The following is a 16,500-nucleotide window of genomic DNA, read 5'->3' as shown; positions in this document are numbered from 1 at the left end:
GCGGGCGCGCAGGGCGGCGGGGGGTGCGGCGCAGGGCGGCGGGGGGTGCGGCGCGGGCCGGGGGAGCGCCCACCCGCCTTCCGCGGCTGCCCTCGGCCCCGCAGTCGCGGCGCCGGCCGCAGAAACCGCCCCGAAAGAGACCGAGAACTTGTTCGCCTCCGTCTGCTCTCCGCCGACCGCGCATCCTCTCCTACGGCGCATCCGCCCGCCCTCCGGGTCCTGCCACCCCCCGGGGCTCGGGGCCAACCCGCCGACTCCGGCTGGAAGATTTCCCCGCTCGTTTCCTTTGGAGGGGTTGTGTCGGTAGCGGTGTAGCGAGGCTCCGTCCCTAAAGCACCCTGCCTCACCCTGCGGGGGAAGGGAGCTGGGTGGGGGCAAGCCAGGAAGGGAGGATCTCAGTGGCTCTCCTAAAATCTATCAGCAGGCTGCGAGGAGGGAAGAGTTTGGCACTTCGCAGGCAAGGCTGGGCTTGTTTTCCCCAGCGGTGATGTCGCTGGACTGAGAGCGGCGCGACCGTGCAAGTTGGGGGGTCGAAGTCTCCCCCGCCTTGGGCGCCTTCAGCCCCGGGGGCTCGTCCCTGCCGCCCCGCTGTATGAGAGCTGGTCAGAGGACAGGGCGACTGGCCGCCTGCTAGGGCTGCGCTCAGCCGCTCCCCTCCCCCGGACTTTCCCACCACCGACGAGGAGCGGCGCGCACCCCGCACCCCGGAGAGTTGTCTCGGCAGGCTCCGTGCTATGGCGAGGCTGCGGAGAAGCAAACTCGCCGCTGGATTTCTATTACTTTTCCAGTGCCTCAGCGAGCGCTGCCAGCTCGCCGGCGGGGAGACGCCGAGGCAGAGCCGCGGTAAGCGAGGCCGGTACCTGCCGGGCGGGGCCGGCCCGGGCAGCGCCGCGGAGCCCGGGCGGCGCGGCCGGACCGGGGGAGGGCCGGGGCCGGGGGACCACGCCGCCTTCCCGCAGCATCCGTGCGGCGTGGGCTCCGCCGGCAGCACCGCGGGCCGCCTGCTCGGAGAGGGAGAAAGCCCTTTAGGGATTGACTCCCCCTGCTCCCGAGGGAGGCCCGGGATGGCTGCGGTCCCGGCTTCTCACCCCTCCTTCCCCCGGCTTCTTCGGAAGGAGCTCTCCCGTGTTGCTTTTTCCCCCCCTTAAATATTATTTTAATGAGAATTTGAGACTTTCCTCCTTTAATAAATTAATCCGGCCCACGATCACTGAGAGCCGGGGCTGTACCTTCCCCAGCCTCTTCGCAGGGTCCTCTGAGCCTGCTTTTGCCAGCCGTGCCGGAGGCGCTCCCGACGGCGAAGGGCTGCGCTCATACGCCGGCAAGAGAGGGACGGAGCCCCGGGAGCCCGAAGCAGCGCGGAGCGGCGGGCCGGGGCGCCCTGGCAACGGCAGCCCCCCCTCGCCCGCCCGCGGAGGGGCCCCGTTGCGCTCCCGGCAGCCAGCCGTGGAAGGGAAGGGAAAGTTTCCCTGCAGATCCTGCCTGGGAGAGCTAGCGGGCACTGTCCTCCCCCGCGGAAGTCAGTAGCTTGCAGCTTTCCTTGGAAACTAGGCGTTGAGAGAAGCAGCAAGATAATGGAAGAAGCTCCACAGGGCTAATGGACCCGTTCGTTGGGGGCAAGAGGTTCCATCTGTTGACTAAGTTTGCTTGTGATAGTGTTAGGATCCCGTAGTCAGCCCTTCTCGGAGACACCTGTTAATGCATGACACACACAGCACCTGTAGGGCTTTCTCTCGGGCCACTGTTTCACACAGCGTGAGGTTCCCTTTTGATCACTAAAGCCTTCGGTATCCCGCATTCCTGTGCTGTGGAGGGGAAAGCTTGGCACGTTTGCAGGTATTTGAGGAACAAGTGAGGAAAGTCACGGGTTGTGTGTGTCAGGGGACCTTGCTGCAGCATCTTCTAGCTTACAGCTATTTTTCAAAAGCTGTGCCTTTATATTCGAAATACAAGCCACGTTATTAACAGATGAAACATGTCCACTGGTTTCCCTGGTGCAGCAGAACTGCCACTTCTTCCCTTTTCTAAAAGGTTTGATATAAATTTGAAGAGTTTTATGGTCACAGCGTAGCTGACCTGAACAAGAGAGACTGGGGAGTCTTTTGAAATGCCCGGTGAGATAATGTGCCAGGCAGAGGCCAACCACTGAGTTTGGGAATTGCTAAATGACAAGGTAGCTCAGCAGGTTGCTGAGGCTCATGTGTCACTTGGGGCTGAAGGGAAGAAACAGGAGGAGACTTTTCATGTACTGCTGCAAAATTCATGTTACTGCTCTCAGGGCTGTAGGCAGCAAGTGTTGGTATTGATGTTAGAAGTGTGGTGGTGAGATTAAGAAAATTACTGTGTGGTGTGGCAGTGGACTGAGCTCACAAAGTCTATTAATCTCCCGGTCATTGTATCCAGTAAAGAAAGTGTAGAGCACTGATTAAATGAAATATAACTTACCAGTGGGCAAATAATCACTGCATGTCACTAATAAGTTGTAGTAGTCATCAGTATCTGCACCAAGAGGTGCTAAATAGAAGATACACCAACAGCTTCCTTGTCTGCAAATCACTTATTAATGTCTTGCATCTTCCTGAATGTGATAGGAAGTATCACAGAGTTTGTAATCAGGCAAATATTATTGTGATATTTAATAAATCCTGAGGAGAACATATCATGCATTTGTTTTCTTCAACTAGTAAGACGGGCAATCTGATGGCAGCTTTGACAGCTCGCTGTTTAAAGCTTTGGTGTCTCTTCCTTACCTCTTTGATCAAAAGTTTATATTATGACAGTAATCATTAAATGTCATTAACATAATCAGACTTGGTTTTAATATGTTTTCATCATTCCTTTCTGGTTGGTTACTTGGGTTTTTCTTGTTTTAATACTATTGTTCTTTGAGAAAAAACACAGCGAGGGATGTGTCTGATCAGTAAGAAAGGAATAATTAATTAAAACCAGGGAAATTAAACTTCAGGTTCTGCAAGCCAGAGTTAAAAAAGCTGTTTCCAAGTTTTAATGTGTTTAGTGTCTGATATGATCAGCTCAGATAAAACCTTTAAAGAAATACAGTTAAAAAAAAAAATCCTTGAAGTAGCTGCAAATGCTCCAAGAGGCTCTTTTTGATGTGTTATTTGAACACTCTAACAAAACACGGTAGTGAAACTGAATGAAGTAACAGTATCAGGTAACGGCAACGTTTTGTATGCCCTGGCAGAGCTGGAGGCACAAGAGGATTTCTGAGGATGCTACCCAGGAGTATGCCATGATTCCAACAGAGACACAGGGGAAAAATGCACAGCGTTTATTCTTTTTACCAGATCCTTAGAATTCTCTTGCAGGGTAGAGTCAGATCGGATCGATTCGAGTCAAATAATTTTCTAGGCATGCCGGAACTTCCCTGGCTGCCCCCGTTTTGATAAATCCAAGACTTTGTGACCAAGGTGTGATCGCGAGAGCGGGACTGTCCGTCCCCACTAGACGGCGCAGCGGCGGCCGCGCGGGATGCGGCCCCTCGCCGGGTACCCTCCCTCCATCCGTCCTCCCTCCCTCCTTCTGCCTGGTCAGAGCTTCGATTTTGCTGACAAAAAGAAAAAGCTCTAAATCAAGGATGAAGGTTCTCAAACATAAGGTTTGTGTATTTGCGTGTTTTACGGTCGCCAAACTGAATAGGACTTGTATTTCGCGAACTGAAGCAAATGGTCCTTTGAAAACTTGCACAACAAATAAGGCTTCTAGGTAGTTTAATTGAGGGCTTACTGCTCATTGCTGCAAGAAGCCTTGAAAATGGTACATCCTTTTGCAAATACCATCAGTCAGAATTAGGAGGCTGTTATTGTAATTTTTCTTCTGTCAAAGCATATTCCAGAACCCTGGTATCATTTATATTCATTGGATTGCTGCTGTCTCCAGGCATCAGCATTTGGAGAGGGGCAGAATTATTTTGATGGGATAAAGTACTATTAAGAAGTGATTATCTAGCATTTATCTAATGCTGAAATAGTCACATTTTCTGTGTTGTCTCATCTGTACTCTCTTTGAAAAAAGAAACCACCACAATGAAACCCAAACTTTCCCCATTCACAATAGACCCTCAGCTTTTATCATAGAAGTATCAAAAATAATATTAAACAACACATACATCAGGGATTTTTTTTCTCTTTACATTAAAAACGTCTTGTCTTTTTTTTTTCTTCCTGCACAGAACATGTAAATGGGGACCATTTACATCCCAGATTGAAAGTGAATCCTATTTAAATATCATATGTGTTTTATTAAGAATTCCTTCTAAAGAAGTAATCTTTTTAACTTTCACCCTGGTTCTTCCTGCTGTTTTTTTGAGCTTATTGTCATTTCCTCTGAAAGGGATGGGTTAAAATATTGCTAGTAAACAGTGGGTAATTTAAGACAATGATCATGTTGACATAGGTACTAAATTCCATCTCCCAGAAACTAATTTCCACAAATTTAGAGTAAGAGCAGTACTCATAGTTCACTGAAAGTTAAAAAAAAAATCCCTTGGGGAAAAGAGTGTTTTTGTTTGGCTGTAAATATTGCTCTTCAAAATTTATATCCTCACGCAGGCACTTTAAACCCAGCAAACACTTGACTCAGATGCTGGCTTTTGTCAGACACTTAATGTGGAGTTGATGATAAATGACTCTCTATACTGTAAACAAATGTAGAAAATGAGGAAAAGGCCTTTATAGTTTGAAAAGTTCTGTTATTCTGGGCAATAATTTATTAGAAGCAAATGCATACCCTTCAGAGCAAAAAGCTGGGATAACATGTATTACCTTTCTGAATACCAGATCCCTCTAAAAAAGTTTACAGTTCAGGAGGGACACTTCCTTTAGGGGAAGAGACTCCTGAGACCAGGAAGGAGGTTGGTGAGGAAATTCACAATGTCAGGTGATGAGCGAGACCTACTGAGGAAAATAGTCACAGACCTGTGGTGAGTTTTCATTAAGGGCTTTTTGGCAGATTTTGATGGGACACCGTTGCAGGTCCCTGAACCTGCACAGGCCTCAGGAGATGGAGGTTTGGACCTGAAACTTGTGTTTCCTGCAGGACCACTGTTCAGTAGTGCCTGGAAAGTTGGTTTTCTTTGAATTAAGCTAAAGACAGCTATCACAAAAGAAACATGATCAGTTGACTCCTACCAGCTTTCTACACAAAGGAAATAAAAATCTCTTATTAAAAGAAATAAAAGCATCATTTGACTCTTGTTTTTGATGGAAATCACTGTGGTTTCATTGGACTGTCTGAAGTACTGGCAGTTCTGCTACTGGTAAGTTTGAAAGCACTGGCAAAAAGAAAGCTCTATAGCAGCCCAAGTTTCAAAATTTATTGAGGCCACAGTCTCAGACTGAGAACACAGCTGAGGTAAATAGCGTGGGTGTATTTTGAATTCTCGGTGTGTTTCATGTTTCCTAAGGAAAATGAATACCAAAGCAATTTAAGAAGGCAGTAGTTAAGGTAAGCCAGTGTTGGGCACTCTCTGCAGAGTGAACAAAAGGTAATTTGATGGGAGCATTTCTCATGCAGTACAAGGAAATGTTGCAAGCTTGCCAGTAGTGTGAAATTATATCCAACTATTAGGTTTGATGATGGCTGAGCTGAGAGTGTTAATGTGGTGCAATTGGCAGATTTCATATTTACTAAACTGGAGAATTGCATAATCACAGCAGGAACTGGAAGAACCCAGGAGATTACTTTCCATGTAAAAGTATGCAGACAAACCATGCTAAAGTGCACGTGGGTTTTGTTTTTGTTTGTGGCTTCTGACAAATGAGCATAAACCATTGCCCTGAGGTAATGTTTGGGAGTGCTGGGTGCTGTGTCACATCATGGAACACTTCCTCTGCTTCCTCCTCTTATTTTTCCTCATCCAACTAATAAACATAGCTTCAATTAGCACCCCTTGCTATCAACATTGAGCAATCAGTTGTCCTAAGTGTCCTTGTAAATTCTGAGGTTTCAAAGAGCTTGTGTAACATTTTCATTTCCTTTTACCAAAAAGCAGCACACAGGAGTGTGTTTTGAAGTTGTCTTTGGCTCAGCCTTTTCTCTTCTGAAATCAAGAAAATGGAGCACCTTCTTAGGCCAGATTCAGGTTCAGGCTTGGCACTTGAGTTGAACACACAGTTCCAAAAGTAGCAAACATCTTGAGGGGATGATACATCAAAAGAGATGTAAGGATTAGTATGAAGACAGATACAAGACATCACAAGAGTGATGCATCTGCTCTACTCGACAAGATTCCAACAAGAATATTCCCTTCAGTTTCAGATACTGCACTTTAAGAAATATGTGGATTAATTGAAGATTTTCATCTGAATAAAAAAGGGAAAGAACATGGACAGAATAAAACTAAGAGATGACATAATAACAATCTTCAAGCGTGTAAAAGTCTCAAATGTCATTCCATCCAGAAAGGCAGCTGATCTTGCCTTAGAGCAAATGGCTGGACAGTGTGACCTTTCAAGGTCTTACACAGCTGTCTTGAATCCTTCTTTAAGTACACAAGGGTTCACCTTGAACACCACAGCTAGATAAAATACAAGCATGAATTAAAATACTTTCTTAGCTCGAGGCCTCTCTCTCATATGTCAATGGTATATGTGGCTTTCATGTGATTTTAACATACACTTTCTGTGGCTGTAGACAAGGTAAAGACATATAAAATGCTGATAGAGTTCTTATGTCACAAAATAAGGCTTTTAAAATCAGATTTGTTCATACTTGGTTTAGAACTTTTATCATTTAATATGGACAGTATGTGTATTCCATGATAAGCGAGCATCACTTATCCTGTATCATTTTATTGAGTCAAAATCCCTGACTTGAATAGGGAGAGTTCCACAAATGGAATATATAAACATTTCCATTTCCCCTATCACTGATAATGTTTCAAATATAAGTTGTTTAACCATTGATGCTAGGATCTCTGGCCATCTTCTTTATATATGTAATTGAACTATGCCAAAGGAATGCCTATGTTACAGGAATGCAATGCCATTATATTTTGATTGCAGCTTCCTTAACTGCTGCAATTAGTAGGATAGTTTCTGTTGGAAGTTTCATCTGCATGCAGCAGCAGAATAGGATGCAGTGACTTCAAGGCCTGTTTAATTTTTTCTTCTATTCAAGTATTACCTTTTTTCCCCCCTCCTTTGGTCATGAATCCTGTAAATATTAAATGGGCAATACTGCATCTGGGTTAAATGATTACAGCTTTTCTCTTTGCAAGAGTTGGTTGTTAGTAGGCTGGTTGTAAAAGGCAGGTATCCCCCCTTGTAACTTTAGTGTTTTCTGAAAGGTGGAGTGCTGAAGAGAGGGGAGTTCATTACTATCAAAGTTCTTTTGATGAGTCAGCAGTTGAACTAAAAATCCATTGGAAAATGCCCTCTTGGCCTCGATAGAGAGTTAGATGCCAGTGGGAGTCTTTATGACTGTGGTTGCTCCATTATACTCTCCAGATGCATATTTCTGCTTTCCTGTGTTGGTGTGTTTGTCACTCCTTTTGAATTACAAGTTGAACAGTATGTATTTGCAGTTCAACTTTACTCACCCTGGGATATAAACCCAAGGCCCTCTATTAGGAATTCTTTCAAGCAGGACAGGTTCCAGAGTTCCTAGCCTCTTCTCTCCCATCCTTCATCTCCTCATTCCTCTTCCTTCCTCCTTCAGAGATGGCTTCCTCCTCTCTTGCACTGTTTCAGTACATGTGGCCATGCTCTAGGTCAGATGGAGCAGACCCACTCTTATTAGTCAAGGGAGATTTGAAGAATAGAGAGGGAGACAGAAAGGACTAAGTTTTTTTGGAAGAGGCAGAGGAGGTGAAAATAAAATTATGATAAGAATGAATGTAGTATTTTTAAACCTCTGAGCATTATAAATCCTCAAAGAACAACATAAAATCTCTTCAAAAGTGTAATACTTGACTTCTGTTTAATACTGCCAAGTGTTACACAGGCTTAGTCAAAAAGTGTTCAAAGACACAGCTAGTTGAAATTTGAATATTCTGTCAAACTCAACTGGGAAGTGTCAAAACAAGTAATTTTCAGTTTCTAGTCATCTCTAATTGAGTTTTGCCATTGTCGAGAATTTGGCTGTGTACTGCAAGTCCTATAAGAACAGATAATTTTATCGTGTAGAAACCTTACATTATTTGATGACAGCAAAGGGGGGAATGGCTGAAAAAAACAGTCATCTTGATCATTCAGTTACAGGTTTTTCAACTTTATAGCATATTTCTCATTCAGGTTGTTTCCTTGATAATATGATATTCACGAGGCAACTAAATTAAAAGGGAGCACGTTTTCCAGATTGCAGTTGCTGTAAAGATAATAGATTTATGGTTTATTTGCAATGAAGGCATTTATGGACTAGAAGCTTAGCATTTGATGTGTTGCAGAAACCTGACCTCAATATCAACACAATTTATTACTGGTTCCTTTTAAACCTAAATACACTAAGTTGTAGTCTCAAAACAAACAAACAAAAAAACTCCAGATAGCATGAATCACAATTATAGATTATAATCAGTTCTGGTTCCCATTATCTGTTATTAATTTTCTTTAAAAATAATGTTTATTAATAAAGTACATGTAATGCAGTGCTTTTTAGCTTATTATGCAAATTATGCAAGACGCAATAATTTAAATGTATAGTTGTACACCGTGGAAGTACACAGCTTTTGATATTTGCATTCAGCCACAGAAAACCAAAGGGCTAAGCAAAACTGTAATTGCTTCAAGTTTTGCTAATGGTAATGTATTTACCCTTCCCAAACCTTCTAATTTCACTTCCAATATTGAAAGCTGTTGGAGGCATTTCCATCATTACAGTGTACAAATAAAATAATAGTAGCAAGTTTTCCTAACAATTTATTTTCTAGGACCCCATAGCTAGAAGGGGAGAAGGGCTACCTTGGTCATTGAGTCTCCCTGGGATGAGAAGCAATTGTGTCATGAATGTCTGTTCCACATGCCCCCATGCACTGCATTCAATCAGTAATGCTCTTCCCTACAACAGGCTTCAGGCAAGGGGCAAAATAGCAGCAGCCGCAGGTATCATGTGCCACAGAAGATAACAAGGGCATTGACAACAGTTTAAGTTTCTACAGTAGCAAAGAACTTTTCATTTTAGTTCACTTTGTTTGAAAGCTTCTCATTATCTGGTTTTCCTTGCCTGTCTTTCTGTTTGTTTTTTGACCTAATATACTTGGCTTTTTCAGCCTCTGTTTTGTTTCATGCAAGAACATGGACATTTCTTGCAGAGTTGGTAATATTGGGTTTGTTTCAATTCAGAGCCGTTCTCTAGAATAGCATAAATGACCTGCAAAATGGCTTTTCCCATACTAAACTTGTCAATTAGAATGGAGAAAAGGAACTACCATTATCTTTTGTCAGCTTCTTTGGCTAGCTGTGTATACATCCTGCAAAGGTATTATAAAGGAAGCAAGGTTATATTTTATACTCTGCCTCAGTCAAGATACCTGAGGATTGGCAGTTCTGCCACACCAGAGTCAATCATTGTACTTAATTGTATTTTATCAGTTTTTGTTTGTTTGTGTTTGTAGTGGTTTTACCTGGGCCGGGTTTTTGGTAGCAGGGGAAGCTACAGGGGTGGCTGCTTTAAACAAAGATCTGCCAGAAGCTTCCCCTGTAGCTGACAGGGCCAGTGCCAGTCAATTCTAAGATGGATCCTGCAGATGATCCAGGCCTGGCCAATTAGTGACTGAAGAAACACTTCTGTGAATAACGTATTGGATAAGAGGAAGAAGTTGCTGGGCAGTTGCTAAACTGCAGCAGCAGCAGGGAGTGAGACTGTGAAAACACCTCTGCAGACACCAAGGTCAGTGGAGAAGGAGGGGGAGGAAGGTGCTTAGGTCCTGGAAGAAAGGCTCCCCTGTAACCTGTGGTGAGGACCACGGTGAGGCAGCTGTGCCCCTGCAGTCCATGGAGGCCACCAGGGAGCAGAGACCCACTCGCAGCCCGTGGAGGAGCCCACACTGGAGCGGGTGGATGCCTGAAGGAGGCTGTGACTCCGTAGCAAGCTCACCCTGGAGCAAGTTCCTGGCAGGACCTGGGAGCTGTGGGGAAAGAGGAGCCCAATCCCAATCCGGAGCAGGCTTGCTGTCAGGACTTATGATCCTGTGAGGGACTCAGGCTGGAGCAGTTGGTACCTGAAGGACTGTTCTCATCATGGCTGACCCACGTTGGGGCAGGGTGTGAGGAGCTGCTCCCGTGACAGGCCCCATGCTGGAGCAGTTCATGAGGGACTGTATCTCATGGGAAGGACCCATGCTGGAGAAGTTTGTGAGAGACTTTCTCCCATGGGAGGGACCTCACACTGTAGCAGTGGGAAGTGTGAGGAGGCCTCCCCCCGAGAAGCAGCAGCAGCAATGTCCATCTGTAATGAACTGACCACAACCCCTATCCCCTGCACCACTGAGGGGAAGGAATGGGAGTCCCGGGAAGAGGAAAGGATGTGGGATGTGCTTTTAAGATTCACTTTTATTTCTCATGTCCCTGCTTTTATTATTCCTTTAATAAATCAAACCTTTTTCTCCCTAAGTTGAGCCAGTTCTACCTGTGATGGTAACTGCTGAGTGATCTCTCCGTCTTTAACTCACAAGTCATTTGTTCTATTTCTCTCTCTCCTGTCCAGTTTAGGAGGGGAGTGATTTAAGACTTGGTGGACACCTGGCTAAACCACCACAGTGTTTGATTTTTGTTTTTGGGGGGAATTTGGGGTTTGTTTTTTTTTATTTTTCCCATGGATATGAATTTGTGTTATTTCGGCTGACTGGACTAATTTGAATCATTTTAACACTATGTTGTACTCTGTAAGCTTGAATCCAGCTTGTATTCTTAGCTTTGTAGGTTCAACCCCAGACTTTTGATTCCCATCACCGATCAGCAGGCACTTATGTATACTCAGTTTCTCCACTGCCGTTTGCAGGCCACAGATTTCTCAGTTACCCCCATAACCATCATAGCTATGTACTTTATATTCATCACTATTCTTATTCTTGGAAGACCTTATAGAAGTAAGATAATATCCTAATTTCACAAATAGGAATGTGGTTTTGAAAAAGTTACTACCTTGCTAAAGTTAAAAAAATGTGGCTTATGTCTCAGGGTATATGAATTGCTTTTTTCTGCAATAGCCCAGTTGTTTTTCTTTTCCCCTTCCTTCACCAAATTCAGAGCTGTAATTCCTCTCTGCATCCTCATCCTTGAATTCTCTGATCTAAGCTTTTAGATCCCAGTTAGACCTCTGATCAAATAGCCTGTGTCTGTATGGAAAAAATCCAGATTGAAATTGACCAAAGACTCTGATTAGTTGCAACTCTGAGTTGCTGCAAATTTTGTCATTTCTGATGATGTTCTCCTTGCTCAGGCTGGCAACAAGAGAGCTACGTGTCTCCTAGCTTTTTGTACAGCAGGTCCCAAACTGACACATTTTTTTAGTCTAATGTAATAAGTTTCTTTCCTAAACATAAGTGTGTCTGGAGGACAGAGAAATACTGGGTCAGATTTCTGCTGGTTGGCACTTACACAGTTTGAAAGGATTATGTCTGCATTTTTTTGGTTTTGCCATTGAGTTCTTGGAGAGAACAATGACATTTAACAAGCTGTAAAATTGTTTTTCCTGTAAAAGATTCAGTAAAGATTTCCAAACAAACAATCCAGAGTCAGAAAGATTTCCAAAGAAATCAGTTTGCAGCATTGCTGACTTGAATTCTTTGACTGTTTAAAGAGTTGAGCCTCCTCAGAAAATGAGCCTTGCAAGATGTAGAATATTATTATTTTGCTGCAAAAATATGATAGCAGCCTTTACTAGAAGTGTATCTTTGTGAACTTTTAAGCAGAAATATGTTTGACAAATGCTGTATGACACATGTATTTATATGGAATCCACATACAGTGCCGTGCCTCTGAAGCCATAAATCATGCTGATGTTTCCTGTAAAATAAGTATTTGGCTGAAAACAGAAATGATAGATCTTCTAATACAATCAGTTCTTTTCAGCATCTGCTGTTTTATCACCAGTGGTGCTTTGTGTTTGTTCTGCAGAAATAGTGATAATTTAAAAAAGCTGAATTTTAAAAGCTGCTATTTTTTTCTTGCAAAGTACATGAGTTTCCCTCTATCCACCGAATTTGAAAGCAAATTTTAATTATCTTTTCCAGAAGGGAAAAAAAAAAACCTTCTCATAAAACAAACAAAACAGTCCAACAAATCAACAAAATCTAAACACAAAACCCCATAAGCCAGACTTTATGCTGTGAAATATTTGGAGTTGCATCCCAAGGCTCCAGGTATGGAAAACTTCCTGTATTTAGAACTGTACTTAAATGTTTGGTTAACATGGCAATGTTATACAAGTGGTGTCCTATAGAAGGATAGACTGAAAAAGATGTAGGTATGTAAGTTTTTTCTCTAGTCTTGCACTTTGGAATTTAGTTGGCCATTTGCAACAACAGCAGTTATTTTTGCACCATTGTTTCAGATCTTGGAGAAGTTTCTTTAGAGATGGATCTTTCAGCTTGCAGAAAAAGCTTTCTGTCACCTCCTCACATTGTTGTAGTGAATAACAGCAGAGAGTAATCTATCCTCTGATGCATGAATGTTGTGTTTCCCTTTAAGAGTTGCATTTTGGGATTGTTTTTTTTTTTTTTTAATGATGTGCAAGACACATTTAGGAGATGCACAAACTAAATATTCACTTTATGATCTGTCTCTGAGGGACTGATATGTGGCCTGAGCTTGAGCAGCAATAAGCACACACAGCTCACATCAAACTTAAGTGTAAACACTTATTACATGCTGCTCCTTGGATGCAAATTTATGGTTTATTGTTCTACTCTTTACACAAACAAAATTACTGTTAGCTTCAAGGGATGACCCAGAGTTGTTGATGAATCGCATCAGGCACCGATAATGATGGGAAGGTGAAGTCGTCGGGATAGGAAGTTATGTCCAGCTTTATCTGCAGAAGTTTGCTGTAGTTATCATAGGCTGTAAAATAAATTGGAAAAAAAAATCTTTCAACTTTAGCATTAACCTGTCCAGTGTTTGGTTATTCTTGCACTGACACACTCATGTTTTATGCATCGTCGTAACTCCACTGCAGTTTTAAACTTCATTATCTGTGAGTCTTTGAGACTGATTCTGGTACAGTTGTAGAGATAGCCACTTGGCCTTCTTTTTCCAATAATCCATTGTTTGTAGATCAAAGTAAAGCATTTTTTCTTTTTACTTTTAAGTAGAATTCAAATGCATTTTGAGGTTTTCCATAAAGTAAGAGAACGCAAAGGGAGGAAAGGTGAAAATCCAGTATAAAATGAAAAATATTTGCTACTTTTGCAATTCTTAGTTTGTCACAGCAGCTAAAAATGGGACTGAAGTGTGTGCTTGAAGAGAAGTGCACGTGTAAAGTCTTCACCAAACTGACATGGTGGAACACACTGCTAGGTTTACTAAAATGGTTATAGGGCCTTTTATGTGTAGAATTTGATTTAGGAAAAGAGAGGTTGAATTCTGCCCATCAACACAGCCACAGTTTACTTCTATAAGAGCAGTTTGGAGCAATTTGAAATAAGTCTTTAGGCCACAAAGCGTTCCCTCTAATTCTGTACTGTGCTCAACAACCCTTAGTATATGTGAAATATTGCAGTGTGGGATCTTTGGTCACAGTGCAGCTAGATAGCAGCTTCCCATGGGTGGTAAGCATGACTTGTACACTCCTAGGAAGAGAATGGATAGGAGAGATATTTACCTTGGTACTGAAAATGTATCACTTTTCCCAAAGTTGTTCCTTGTGTTCTTTGAAGGTATTTGGGATTTGGAGGATGGAAGATTCTGGTTGCCCATTTCATTGCTGATGTTTATACTTCTATTATCTACTTACAATTTATGATGTAATTTGCTTAACTGTAAGGGTAAAGGAAGCACGTTGTCTTTCAGAGTGCTTGAGGCTCTTGAATTGGGTAAAAGAAGAGCAAGCAGAGCAGAGGCTATGGGTTGACTGTGAGAGCTATCAGAACATTTGCTGGGAAGGAATGAAAGGCCTGATTCAGTTCACTCTATACATTTCAGCAGCCGTATTAATTCTGTGGGGCTATTCAGGCTGAAAGTCTAGAGGAAAGAGATCAAAACATCCATGTTGATTAAACAAAAATAGGTTACTTTGAGGACAAATATTCCGATCCTTTAATTTAAATCTGTGGGAAACCAGAGAACAGAGATAGGAAAGGATATATTCAGAAGCTCTGTAGGGATGCAGTAGCCTTTTAGGGGAAAATCCTGCATTTTCTATTCTAATAGAGGAGTTTTTTCAGCCTTTAAAAAAGGATCTTAAAACATAGGAGACTTTCTCTGATTCTATACTTCTGAAAATCACAGAAAGGAGGAACTGTCTGTTGCACAGTTTAAGGAATGTCTGAAGCTTCTTAATTATATAGGACAGGTAAACTGGAAAAGAAAGGTTCCCAACCTGTATCTCCTTGCCCGGTGACTGCTCTTATCAATGACTGCCTTGTAAAAAAATATCTGAGGAATGAAAAGACTTTTTGTCTGGGTCTGTGCTGGGCTATGCTTCTAGGCATTCAGGAGCAGTGCTTTCCTTTTCATTCCTGAACACCTGTTTCAGCAAGGCATGTCAGGATGGGGGAAGGACAGGCCAGGAAGGCAGAGTGGGACCCTTCAGGTCTGTAGCACTTTTTCAAAGATCCAGTTGTTTATATGCTTCTACAAACACATTTCTGAGGGGGCAGAGGAAAAAAAAATGACTAATGATGATAAGTACAGGCTGAGTTCATTTAGCCCTATGGCAATTTTCTGTATATATTTACAGCTATACTGTGGCAATAGTGGTTTAACTTGTAGCTTAACTGAATGTCCTCTGACCATCATTGTGGCAACGCAAATCACAGAAGAAAGCACAGAGATATAACCCAAAATAATGGCTTCATTATAAATGGGATGCTGAATGAAAGTGTGTTCTGCTCACATTGCATGTCCTTCTGCAATTGTGGGCTGTATTTCCTTAAGTTGTTAACTGACATGGTAGATCACTTATCTTTGCCAAGGCAAATTTCTCTAGTCTTCATCTTTCCCAGGAATTCTAAAACATGTTTCTGGTTCAGAGATGCCCATCCCCTCCAACTTGCTCTTTTTATCAGTAACAAGACATCTCTGCTCTTACTTATTTAGGGATTTAGATACCTACCTGCCAAGGCATTAGTAGGAAGTTCATTGACCTATAGCTATTCCTGCTGTTCATATTTATGCAGCCAAATGGCATTTGAAGAATAATAGCCATCATTGTACAAACTGACTGAAAAATCCCATGTGCATTTCATGATTTAAAGTCATGTCATCTGCTTTTTCTTGATATATATATTCTAATATATTTTGCATAGCATTTGTGGCTTCAGAATGGGTGGCTTTGAATTTTGAAATAACTGTTTATAAGCTTTTCTATAGGTTTCATCATCACCATATATTACTCTGTAAAGACTGATGGATTTACCCACAAAACTGCCATATCTAATAACTACTATTATTTATTTTCATTTTGCTAGTGGAGCACTAGAGTATTGAATGACTTGCCAGGATCCCACACAGCAAATTTGATGTAGGCACAAGAAAAGAATCTCACAGCTCTAATTTGTATTTTCATGTTTAACCTTCAGAGCAGACTCTCTACTTCATAGTGATGGAACTACAGACTTAAGATTGAATATACAAGAACTACTCACAAATCGACAAGCCTATAGCCTCTTTACACTTTCTGTTGAAACTCCACCATCCTGCCAACTGCTCTTTCATTTCCATTTAAATATTTGGCAATCCAAGACTGGGTTTTTCCTCTCTCTGTTGCTGCAAGGTGCCATTAAAGCTTGTTGCTGAGCAGAGCTGCAGTCTCTTAAAGTAACTAGGGAGTCTGTTTTGTTTCCATAGGAATAGTAATATATACTTTACAAAAAAAAAAAAACCAACCAAAAAGCAACAGCAGCAAAAAAACACCCCAAAAATCCATTATAAAAAACTCAGTCTCCCCCAAGACAAAGGAAAAACCCCACCTCTGTGTGAAGTTGTTAATTGAGTTATGGATTGTATGTATTTGCCATTTCACATTTTTTAAAACCTTCCTGAAGTTCTGTTCTCTTCCTTCTCACCTTTTCACTCCTTAAATTTTCCATCAATGCTGTGAGCAAGAAATAGATGTGGAAATTGCATGAGGCTAAAGGAACAAGCAGAGGTCCATGCTGTCCCAGAGCAAAGGCTTGTCAGAGAAGTGAAGACCTAGAAGGGTCAAAGCTTATGTTCAGCATCTCTTGCATCTATATGAAGGAGATAATGAAGGCCATAGAAATCTCCTTAGAAGAGGAAAAATCTGGAGAAATGCCATAGCCCCAGGATAGTTACATTATTAAGACATTTTTCAGAATGCCCCCTCAGAGTGCATTTAACTAAGTTCCTCTGCCTCAGT

General features: G+C 42.3%; 1 protein-coding gene across 1 annotated transcript in view; it reads left to right on the top strand.

The window, feature by feature from the left end:
• The first annotated feature begins 208 nt into the window (after window positions 1–208).
• The window catches only part of PLXDC2 (plexin domain containing 2), a 250,410-nt gene continuing 234,118 nt past the window's right edge, over window positions 209–16,500 (top strand). The window contains exon 1 of the mRNA XM_061997126.1: window positions 209–843. Coding sequence (XP_061853110.1) covers window positions 735–843 — 109 coding nt within the window. The 5' untranslated portion in view covers window positions 209–734. The remainder of the gene's footprint in view (window positions 844–16,500) is intronic.

This window comes from Colius striatus, chromosome 5 (assembly GCF_028858725.1).
Source record: "Colius striatus isolate bColStr4 chromosome 5, bColStr4.1.hap1, whole genome shotgun sequence".
NCBI lineage: Eukaryota > Metazoa > Chordata > Aves > Coliiformes > Coliidae > Colius > Colius striatus.
Note: the sequence above shows the minus strand (reverse complement) of the source record. Positions and strands in the feature narration are given on the sequence as shown.